The sequence below is a fragment of the Sphaerodactylus townsendi genome, unplaced genomic scaffold (genome assembly GCF_021028975.2).
Source record: "Sphaerodactylus townsendi isolate TG3544 unplaced genomic scaffold, MPM_Stown_v2.3 scaffold_771, whole genome shotgun sequence".
Taxonomy (NCBI): Eukaryota; Metazoa; Chordata; class Lepidosauria; order Squamata; family Sphaerodactylidae; genus Sphaerodactylus; species Sphaerodactylus townsendi.
The window spans coordinates 1-12,289 of record NW_025950992.1 but is presented as its reverse complement, the minus strand read 5'-3'; the positions used below and the strand labels follow the sequence as shown (position 1 = coordinate 12,289).

Here is a 12,289-nt window from a genome sequence, read left to right as displayed (position 1 = left end):
GATGTAATTTTGAACTGAATCCTGTTGTACAGGGTCTTTTGGTGCATCCTGGTTGTTTCTGTATTGTATTTGGTTTTGATCTATTACCATAATAAACTATACATACATACAATACCACAAACAATGCTGTAAGAAAACACTTGCAACTGTTTGTTAGTGGGCATGGGAATGAATTTACCAGATCTCTTTGTTAGAATTCTGCAGATTCTGAGTTCCACTTTGCATGTCTTATGATTATTTTTGAGTGTAATAAATTTTGGTATCTGAACATGCCCAGTTCCTTCCATTTGTCTGCACTATTTTGCGTACTATGCGAAGAAGGCAAAGATCCCCAAACACTCTGCCAGTTTCTTTTCAGAGTCACGCATCAACTACCGATCACCTTTAATGAGTGACTTGAGTTCTACTATTTTAGTAAAAGCAAAGCAACCTGTAGAATTCATCTCCCACAAAGAAGAGCGTCTTCCTTTCATCCTTTAGGTGGACGGCTGCATCTATGTGCTGCACATTCCTGGAAAACCCAAAGTCTGCAATGGTCCGAGGGGGCCCCTGAATTTGGAACCCACGAGTTATCCAGTAATGAGGTCCTGGCAAACAGGAAAAAAATACAATACGTTAGCTTGCCAAGCATTTGAAGCCTGAATTTTTGCCTCATAGCATAAAAACATGAAATCTATTGAATCCTTTTATTGGCACTCGCTGCAGGCCCTTCATCTATAGGTTTTTATAGGATTTTAATGCGTTAGGGTTTCCAGATTCCCCTGGGATGTGATTGCCAGATCCAGGTTGGGAAATTCCTGAAGATTTGGGGAGGGCAGGGATCTCAGTGGGCTACGAGGCCACAGAGTCCACCCTCCAAAAGCATCCATTTTCTCAAGGGAAACTGATCTCTGTACTTTGGAGATTAGGTTAATTCCAGGGGATCCCAGGTGGCACCTGGAGGCTGGTATTCCTGTAAAGTGAGTGTGTAATCTAGTCAGTTGTGAACATTTTTAACCAGTTTAATCCCTATCTTAATTGAGAAGTAGAGTAAGGTGACCAGATTGTCACCTTTTTAAAGTGGGACACGCGCGCGCGCCCGCAGGAGCACACTGCCTTTTGGGGCGATCCCCGGTTTCCCGCCCTGTCACAGGGCGCCCTGTCCCGCCCCTTTCCTTCCCTCCCTTGCATGCCACCCCTCCTTCCCTCCCTCCGCTAGGGTGGGTGGGCCAGGTCCAGATGCCGGGCCCCCTCCCCTTCCCTCCCTTGCATGCCTCCCGCTCCATCCCTTCCGTCTCCCTCCGTTGAATGTGTATGAGAGTAGGTGTGTTATGTGGTAGTAGTGGGTGAGGCACAGAGAGTGAAAGGTACCTGCGTGTGAGGGGGGGAACCCCACCTGACGTCTCACACGGCAACGTGTGTATGTGTTTCACTTCCACTCGAGTTATTGCCTATGTACTGTTTTCACTGCTCACATCTGGCCATCTGAACGAACATTCTAAGGGCACGAACATTCTAAGGGTGACAGTTACACACAGGCAGCTTCATGGCCTTGTGTGCCAGGAAAAAGATGTTTTACCGGGCCAAGTTGTGCTGTCTGACAGCGGGAGGTATGTACGAACACAGTTGGGGGAATGAGAAAATGTCTGTGAAATTTTCAGAGCGTTTGGGCCAGCAGGTGCGGGGTTATTCTCGAAGCAACAAACGCATGGTTCCATTTTTATATATATAGATGTCCTATGCTGGAAGCCACCCTGAGCCCATAAGGGGAAGGGATGGACTACACATTAGATAGACAGGCAGGCAGGCAGGCAGGCAGGCAGGCAGGCAGGCAGGCAGACTGTTTTGAATATTGGCACTTCAGCTTCCTGTTTTCCTAAGGCAATCTTTCACACCATTAGGTGTGTGACGTGCCGTATGATGTATGTTAGAGATTACATGAGAGAAGATTACAGGTTGTTTGCCTGCAACATTTTAAAAAAGATGTTATCTATATGCAACCTGCCTACTTGTCTTCTCCGGGAATAATTTCTTTGGTCTCATCATTGATGCAAAGGCAATGAAGAAACGAAGACGACAAGGCTCACTGAAACAGACAGTAGTGCTAGGCAAGGTGGAAGAAAGAAAAAGAAGACCAAGCAAGAGCAAGATTCAGTTTGGAAAACCAGACAAGGCCACTGAGAAGGGAGGACTGGGAAGGGAGACATTTTGGAGCAGGGGAGTCAGATGTAGGGTTCTGAAGCCACATATTCATGAGATGTGTTTTTAAAACATTTCCCGGTGCACTTTTGATTTGACTGCAGCCACTAGAGGACCTTAGAAGGCAGCGCACCGCAAATCTCATGCAATAAAAGTCCCCTTTCTCCCTGCCCCACTCCTTCAAATTTTTCAATGTTTTACTTACTGTTTCTTCTATAGGGGATTCTTAATTAGTCAGTTCTTGTCCTTTCTTGTGACAGGGGCTGGGGGGGGGGGGATTTGCTTTTTGTAGCCAAAGCAACTTTTAAAAATTTGCTTACTGGGGAGGGCTTCCTTGGCCTTCCCCCATTTTTTGTAACCAGAGCAACTTTGTAAAATTTGCTTTTCATTTTACACAATTACATAATCAGTTTAAGTGGGTGGCTGTGTTGGCCTGAAGCAGCAGAAAAAAATGGTTTGAGCCCACCTTTCAGACCAACAAAGTTTGATTCTTAGTATAAGCTTTCATGTGCATGCTCACAAAAGCTTATAACAAAAATAAAACTTTTTTGGTCCTAAAGGTGCCCCTGGAATCATAATTAAATTTGCTTTTCAGTTTACACAATTAGATAATTAAAAGCATGAAAAATAATATAGACAAAATAACAGGCAATAGTCCTGGTTGCCAACAGCATTAAAAAAAACTCCTCCAGGGAATAGAAATCAAGTGCTGATTCAGGAGAAGCCATTCCAGTTAATAGAAAACAACTAGATAAGCCCAGCAGCAGATACTTAAAGGGACGGTAGCTCTGAAAACCTCCACAGCTTTTTTGCCAATCCACAGGCTGGCGCTGGAATTGATAAAGATCATTCCAAAATGACCACTAATAAGATCTGAAGAAACATGGAAGATTGCACAGGAAACAGTGGCAAACAATCAGGTAGCAACATCATTTGGATTCTCTATTAAAAACAGGGTAAAGAAATTAGACCCATTGTGGGTGGAAAGTGCTTGAGATGAGCAACAAACACGCAGTTGGATTCTGGATCTGCTACTGCACAGGTGCCTTGTGATACAAATGGAAATGAAACCAGACACCCCTTCAGTTGAGAGAGAAATGTCTGAGAACTTAGATGTTCCATGTGCTGGGCAGGTTATTCTGCGTGACTCACTTCCTGCACACGTTCCTCACCAGTCTTTCTCCCTCTCTCTCTCTAGCTTAGCGGAGACAGACAATGGGGTGACCAGCTTGTCTCCAGTGGAGCCCATAAAAATCAAAAGGAAGAAGGATAAAGTGGAGCAGCCTCCTGCCATTCCAGCCAAAGGTTGGTTTTAGCCACTGGCTGTGGGCTAAATGTGTTTCGGTGGTTCGAGAGAGAGCTGCAGGCTTGGGCTGATGAAATTTCACGCCTTCGAACAGGGAATGAATTCATTAGCACGATCACATCAGAACAGGTTGTTGTTTGCAAGTTGGAGCAGGGCTGGTTCCAGGTTTTGGAGCCCCCGGGCCCACTCCCCCTCCTCTGCTTCACTTACGCCTTCCCCTCACACGCTTCCTCTCGCCCTCCCCCCCTGCAATCCACATTCCTTGCCTGATCAGGTTAAAGGTTTTGGTGTTGACCTTTAAAGCCCTTAATGGTCTGGGACCCTCGTACCTGTGGGACAGCCTTTCCCTGTATGTCCCCCAAAGACCCCTAAGTTTGGCAAATGGCAACTATCTGGTGGTCCCAGGTCCAAAGACTGGCTGTCCTTGACAAGGGCAGGGCCTTTTTGGTCCTGGCCCCAGTCTGGTGGAACACTCTGCCAAGTGAGATCCAGGCCTTGTGGGATCAATTACAATTCCGCATGGCCTGGAAGATGGAGCTGTTCTGCCAGGCCTATCGTTGAAGGCAGCAAGGAGTCTTAAGTAATCTGGCCTCTCTTCTCCTTCCCTTTTCCCCTTTTGTCTTCCCTTTCCATGTTGTCGTCCTTTCCCTCTTTTTTTCTTTTCCCTTCTAAAGGTATGAGTGATAGACCTGGAAGTGGGAATGGTACTTTTATTAGAAATATTTTGTCCCCCAGAGGGAATATATAATGCCAAAGATCCTATTGTATTAATTGTTTCACTGCAAGCTGCCCTGAGCCCATAGGGGAAGGGCGGCCTAGAAGTTGAATGAATCATATCAAATCTGTGTGTCCTTTTCCTGCATGCTTGTGTGCCCTCCCGGTTCCAGCTCTCACAGCTGTCTGCTCTGCCTGTAGCCCCTTCCCCAAGGGCGCCAGCAACGAGAGCATCTGTGAGCATCCGTGATAGGGTTCAATCAAGTGGTGGGATTCAAATAATTTAACAACCGGTTCTGCCGAAGTGGTGCAGAACTGCTGAATCCCATCACTGTGTCCGATGAAGTGAGTGAACAGAAAGGCTGCAGTTAGCGAGCCCAGACGGCCACCTCACTCCAGTGCATGCCGACACCAGGCCCATCAGATAATCAGTGTCCTTTTCTAATATTATTATCTATATATATATAAAGCAAACTGTGAGTTTGTTCACGATGGTCTAGCACAGGAACTGCTGGGCCAACTCCTCTGAAAATTCCCAGCCACTGTAGTCAGCCAGGCAAGAGTGTTTTTAGATGTTCACATACCTGAACTTTCACACCTGGCCCAGGTAAAACGACTTTTTCCTGGCGATGAAGCTGGTTGTGTTTAACTGTCACCCTTAGCATGTCCGTGCAGCATGTCTGTGGACTGCAGGGTTGCTATGCCCTTAGAATGTTCGTGCAGATGGCCAGAGATGAGCAGGGAAAACAGTAAATAGGTAATACTCGAGTGGAAGTGAAACACATACCTCACCCACTACTACCACACAACACACATACTCTCATACACATCCAGCTCATCCTCACACTCCTCACTCTGCCCTCCCTCACATCCAACCACCACTTGACTACTTCCTCACCCATATTCCACACCCATGTTGAACAAGATTGAGTGTAAAAGATAGCTAAAGGGAGGGAGAGGCAAGGGACGGAGGGGGAGGCATGCAAGGGAAGAGACGTGAGGGAGGGGAGAGAGTGAGGGATGGCATGCAAGGGAAGTGAGGAAGGGGGCATCTGGATATGGCCCACCCACTCTAGCGGAGGGAAGGGGAGGGGAGGGGAGCGAGGGGTGGCATGCAAGGGAGGGGAGGGGAGTGAGAGGTGGCATGCAAGGGAGGGGAGGGGCCCAGCCTCTGGATATGGCCCACCCACCCTAGCAGAGGGAGGGGGAGGGGAGGGAGGGGTGGTATGTGAGGGAGGGAGCGAGGGGTGGCATGCAAGGGAGGGGGCCCGGCATCTGGATATGGCCCACCCACCCTAGTGGAGGGAGGGGGAGGGAGGGGTGGTATGCAAGGGAGGGGAGGGGAGTGAGGGGTGGCATGCAAGGGAGGGGAGGGGAGGGCGATGCTTGTAAAACACTACCGCCCCCCCTCATTTTTGTGGTGTCTCCCACCGGCGCCAGCAAGGACATGGAGCTGGTCCATGGGGCAGGGCCTGCCACAAGGTCAGCTGCCACCCCCACCCCCAGTGCTTCCCTTCACCCTGGGAGGGAAAGGTGGGGGGTGTTGCAAGCAGGGGCAATGGGAGGGGAAGGTGGAGGGTGGCGGCAGGGGTACCGTGAGATATGAAGAGTGAGGTCAAGGGTACCCTGACCTCGAAAAGGTTGGGAAACACTGCTTTAGAGTGAGTGTACCTGTCGTCCCTCATCACACTGCATTTTAAAATTGTATATTATACAGTCTTTATTTTATTGTTATTATTTTGCTGTCAAGTTTCAGGGTCAATCAGTACTGACTCTGTACCGTTTTCAAGGCAAGAGATAAACAGAGGTGGTTTGCTATTGACTGCCTTTGCATAGCAATGCTGGACTTTCTTGGTGGCCTTTTGTCTAACTATTAATTGGGTCAACCTTGCTTAGTTTCTGAGATCTGACAAAATTTAGCTATCCTGCGCTATCCAGGTAAGGGCATTCTCTAATTGTAAAGTTCAATTCATTGAATGTATTATGTTGTGTTTATTTCACTGTTCTTTAATTGTGTTATCTAGTTTTATTGTATTATATTGCATTGCTTTTATAATCCTGTAATTCACCTTGAAGTTCAATGATAAAGATGTACAACAAACAAACAAACAAATAAATTCGTGTGTGTGCCATCATTATTTGTAACTTGGCCTTTGGTAGTGTTGTGTAAATCTTACTTATTCCTCATCTGTGAAACTAACAAAAAACAAAAAGGCAGTTTTAACAGACATTCTTAAAGTGCTGTTGAATAAGAATGATAGATCTTGGTAAATGGTATATGCCTGAGGCCATCACTGAAATTATGAATAGTCCTTATCATAACTGTTTTTTCTGGGATAAGCTTCAGCCAGACCACAAAGGTTTTCAAAAGTTACCAGCCCTTGAAAAAATAAGCGACTTCTCTCTCAGGTACTTCGTAGGCAGCATCTACATTTGACATGAGCTGAGGGAAAGAGCTTGTAATGGAGAGCGGCCGCACACTTTTCAGTTGAGCTTGTCTTCGCCAGAAGACCCTATTGAGGAGAAAAGAAGGAAGACCCCTCAAAACTAAATGAAGAATTTAATGAAGAAAACTAAATGAAGAATTTAAAACAATAAATATATTTAGTACTAGCCTGCCAACTTCCTGAAGGCCAGCGGGAATTTTTGTAAAACAAATTTTTTTGGAAAACAAAGGAATTTTTGGAAAACAAAAAAACCCATTCAATAGTGACTCATGCTTCACACACTTCAATAGGCACTCATGCTGATTCTGATCGGACCACTTGATAGAGCAACAGAGAAGAGCAAAGACAGATGTAGAAGAGCCATGGCTGAAAGCAGAATGGAACTAGAATGACCCCCTGTCACACGGGCACATTCTTTACAGAAAATGGAGCATGCAGTTCTTAGTACAAATTTCATCCACTGGAACTCTTACCTGTCTTTGAAGAAAAGAAGCTCTTTTCCTAGCACCGTGACAGCATCAAATGAGACCCTGGAGTCACAGTGGTCTGGATCAATTGGAGCTGGCGGTTTGGGAAGTGGTTGTTGGTGGACTCGGGATCCAGATTGTCGTGACCCTAAAATATCATGCACAATGCAACCAGTTTTACTGAGAAGGGCAAACTACACTTAATTCTAGTAATGATGTATTTTATAACAAATAAAAAGATCATGTTTAGTTCAAATATATGTCACCCAAACAGATTTTGTGTTGCCTGTCCCTGAAGGTACGTTTTTCTAGGCAATAATTTGTCTCAATAAATAGTACTAGCATTAGTAGCCCTCATGACAGTAGAGGAAAAAAACCTGGAAATGGAGTCAAAATGGGTGCACAAAGTGAATGAATCAAAACCAAAGTTAAAAAATATCGCAATTTTGCATACTGTTCTTGTAAAATATTTTTAAATACCATTATTCCAGAGGGGTTTTGAAGTGGTGAATTAGGATATTTCAACATTTATGCTGTTAGAAAAAGTAAATATGCCTTGAATATGGTTTGTCTACAAAACAGTGAGCAGTAAAGTTCAGTAATAATTATTAAATTTTTATTAAATGAACTATATGTGGACCAAGTCTGATCAATATCAAAAACTACAATTAATATAATACTAAACAATGAAATACAGTATATATCAAGATACTGTGAAGGAAGAAGAAGAAGAAGAGTTTCTCCGCCTCCCCCCCTTTCTCTCCTGTAGGAAACCCAAAGGGATTTATAATCTCCTTGCCCTCACCCCCTCACAACAAACACTCTGTGAGGTGGGTGGGGCTGAGAGAGCTCCGAAAAGCTGTGACTAGCCCAAGGTCACCCAGCTGGTGTGTGTGAAGAAAGACAACAGTAAGTAAGGAGATATAATGCATAAATGTTTTAGGAAAGTATATTCACAACCCAAAATATCTAGATGGAGAACAGAAGGGAACAGTGGGGAATAAGTTGAAATATTTTTTTAAAAATTAGGGAATAAAAGGATATAAAATATGGATGAGCAAGACTTTATTTTTATGCTCTTGTTATTACCATATAGTGCTTGAATTCCTTTCACGTCATCTTTGGGGAGGCGGAAACCAAAGGGATGCTGGTATTTGTATGTGGGATACATTAATGCTGACGGGTCAGTAGAATGGGCAAGACCCAGCGCATGACCGAATTCATGAGCAGCAACAGTGAATAAGTTGAACCCTATGCAACGAAACAATATTTTTATTATATTTATTTATCAATGTATATTTTATTTATGCTTCACATGAACAGATGGTTTTGTTTGAAATGAAAGGACACAAACAAGAACATATTAAGCTGCATTCTGTAAAAATTGATTTTGGTATATCAAGGCCAATGTTTTCCTTGAATGGAAGTTGGTCTCCAGATGGGGTCTGTCATACCAACGCCTACTTGATCCTTCTAAATGCCAGTTTCAGTCATTTGACCCTAGGACTTTCTGTATGCAAAGCAGATGCCCTATCAGTGAGCTGCAGCTGGTCTTCCAGAATAGACCAAACAATTTAGCCTATTATCAGTCAGAGAGGCCTATCCAAAGAGGCAGGGAGTAGGGCAGCAGCACCACAGTGTCATCTTCAAAGAAGGAATCAGTAGCACAGGTGCCACAGGTGTGTTCCTGAGCCAAAAGTGCATTGGGAGCCAACTAAAATCGACTACGTCTCCAGGAATGCCTCTGGAACACCCTCCAGAATGCCACTGCAAGATCCAGCTTCTGGGTTTGGGCACTGTGGTGGCTGGCCGCCGGGGTAAGTCCCTTGGTGCTGGCATCTGTGCAGCTCTGATGTGACAAATGCCAGCACAACCCTTCTGCTGCTTCCAATGTGGCTTCAGCCACATTGCATAGTAAATTTTTTAGAGTAAGTTCAATAGATTTCAATGTACCATTCCTAGCCCCTCTTCTCTGGCTGCCTTTGTTTAGTTGGTTGCTTGCAAATGAACGATAGAGATTGACAGATGGTTCTTCAGTGGGTGCTAATGGCTGAAGGGCTGAAGGAAGATTCTTGTCATATTTCTGTCACATCACCCATCCAGATCTGTTTGACAATGTATGTGTGCCTCCATTTGTGCAAGTGCACATATATAGTGTGCATACAATCTAGCTAGAAATTCAGTCTTTCTTTTGTTTATTTAGTTTGTATTATTCTCCCATTTACAGAATTTTCCCAAAATATCTCTTGTTTACTGATTGCTTAGGAAAATAATCTTAGAAAATTGAATGTCTGATCTGGAGAAACCATACATGTCTGTCCAGTGTTCAGTCATTGCCTTAATAGCCTGTTGTGAAGGGGGATGGAGAGGAGAGTAAGTATAATTTCTCTGATCTGTGCACATATGCATGATGTACATTCTAACAGGGAATACACAGACTTACTTGGGACATTCTGTCAAATATTGGACCTGTGACATACTGATAATAATATCAATCAATATTTTCCAAATGGTGGCAGCAAGAACATCTACCAAAGTTCATGAGTTTAGGACAGGGGTCCTCAGTGAGGTTCCTGTAGGCACTATGGTGTCGGATGACAATTTTTTTAGGAAGTGAGTGGGGTCAGGTAGCTTAGCAAGGCTTCTGATTGGCTGTGCAAAATTTTTAAAATGTTTCTTTGGCAGGAGCTGCTACCACAGCACAAGGAAGTTACTGAATTACTGAAGTTAAACAATGGCAATCATTTTGTGGCTGGCTCCGCCTCCTGTGGCAGCCATTTTCTGGCAGCCACTTTGTTGCTGTGCCCACCGTTGTGTGTCAGAGTTCCAAATGTGTCCTAAGCTTAAAAAAGAATGGGGCTCCCTGCTTTAGGATCAAACCCCCACCATAAATGAGCAGCCCTGGGACCTAGAGAGTTGGGGTGGATAGCAGTCAGTGTCGATGCATTCATCACAGTGATAAGCTGTCATTCTGCGCACATGCAAATAAATCATTTTGCTTTGCATTCCAAATGGTCCCTTTTAGATACATACGGTTGCATTAGGAAATTATAGTCCTACCATTCATCCCCATCGTCCACTTCTCAGCATTATCAAAATGGGTGTCTCCACCTAGTCCTTCTCCAGGAGCAAACGCATGCGCTAGAGTCCCTCGTGGACCATCGAATGGGTACGAGTCCCCATGATCTAATGAAGAGCACAAGGATAGAACATTATTTCATAATTGTTCTGGACAGAATAGCAGTTAGCTTGGCACTGTCTCAGTTGCATAATGGTTTCACATGGAAGTTGGCAATGATAGCGGAACTGACGCGAAAAATGCTACCGACTGTAGAATTCCAGGTAGAAAATTTGGCTTTTAAGTTGTCACCCTTCCAGGCAGAGGCACAAAACGGGGCTTGAGAAAAGAATCTCACATCTGTTCTAAACTGGTGGGATGGATGATAAGGCAGAAGGAGGTCTTTCATGTACCTGGTTCCAAATTACTGAGAACCTTACAAGTAAGAAACAGTACTTTTCAATTTTGCCTGGAAATAGATGAGCATCTAGTGTAGTTATCCCAGCCCCTGATAATAACCTGACCACTGAATTTTTGACCATTTGAGGTTTCCAAACAGCTTTCAAGGAAATCTCCATGTACAGTGCAGTATAGTAGTCTTACCTGTTATGATGAATTTTTTTGAATACCTTTTTGGTTTTTTAAAAAAAATAGTTTGTGTAGAAACTACCACTGGTGGGGAATAACGGGGAAGGATAGCCAGATCCAGGTTGGGAGACTTCTTGAGGTTTGCAGATGGAGCAGAGGGAGGGCAGGAATCTCAGTGGGGTACAATGCTACAGAGTCCGTCCTCCAGAGCATCCATTTTTCTCCAGGGAAACTGATATCTGTATTGTTGAGATAGTCACCCAAGCACCGCCATTTTTGTACCTATCCTGAAATATCACCTCAAGGGATGTGTGGTTTGTTTGTTTGTTTTGCAACATGCAATGCCCTGAACATTTCCTATTGGAGTTCAACTCTATTCATTTGTGGTCATCCACGTGTTGAAACTCAGTTTCTATGTGATGCTTTAAATATGCATGTACACTGCCCTGGACCTGACTTTGATAGGGAAGGGTGGGACATAAATGTAATAAATAAATTAATATGCAACTCTAGTGAATATTAATTCCATTGTTTTACAGAACAACAGAGATTAAATGTTTTGCATGGTCCTTTCCACACAGCAGAAATAAAACACCCTGCAGACGTTTTTAAAAAGATCTGTTTTGCATTTTTGTGTTCCCACAGTGCCAACAACACAAGCATTGCCAGCAAAAAAGGTTCTGGGTTTTTTTTTGCCTGCTGTCCAATGGAGCCCTGGTCAATTTCAGAGTTGTGCCTGTCATTTTCTGTGCTGCTGCAGAGATTCTCCTGTTTCTACCATTTGGTGAAGGTTTTCCACGCAGGTTTCCTCTGCTTGCCACTCATCAGCACGCAATTTCCATGTAAAAAGTTGATAAATAAAGTTCATTTTGCCTAGCAATCTGCACATGTGTCTTTTCCCTTTTTTTTGTTTTCAGGGGGATGTCTGTGAAGCTATGATGACATAAATATGCCAATACTGCAGCTTCTCTAATCATGATGTCATAGCTTCACAGACATCCCCCTGAAAACAACAAAAAAGGAAAAACGACACACACCAGGCAAAACAACTTTACCTACTTTTTACATGGAAATAGTGCATGGATGAGCTGCAAGCAGAGGACACTTATGTGGGGAGACTTCAGGGAATCTGTCTCAGCACGCAAAATGGCAGGCGCAAACCACAAAAATGAAAGTAAGAGAACTGGCTGGGAGAAACAAAGCATTCCCTGCCTGCGTTTGTTCACTCAGCAGCCAGGAAACATCTTCAACCTAGGTTGGTGGGGAAAGATGCGATTTTTGAGAGAAATAAAACATTTTGAAGACGTTTTGGGAGAGAGAGTTGTGTGAACTTTCCCCCAAAATGATTTTTAAAACGTCCCCAAGATGTTTTACTTATGCTGTGTGGAAATCACCATTGAACACCATAACGTTTGATTTGAAAATTACCTCCGCTTTGGAAGGATATCATAATGTCTGCTTCTCCAGTGTCTGTCTTGACAAAGTTCAGTGGGGCAGCATTGCTCCAGGCTTTTAACCCCATCTCCACTGC

The 12,289-nt window shown here is 44.1% G+C and overlaps 1 protein-coding gene across 1 annotated transcript; it reads right to left on the bottom strand.

Moving 5' to 3' along the window:
• Positions 1-430: 430 nt before the first annotated feature.
• Positions 431-12,286, bottom strand: LOC125425558 (matrix metalloproteinase-20-like; the record flags this gene model as incomplete). Its single annotated transcript, XM_048483141.1, has 6 exons — positions 431-587; positions 6,578-6,711; positions 7,119-7,260; positions 8,202-8,363; positions 10,173-10,298; positions 12,187-12,286. Coding segments are annotated over 6 exons (821 nt in total), but the record flags the coding sequence as incomplete, so codon positions are not given.
• Positions 12,287-12,289: the final 3 nt, after the last annotated feature.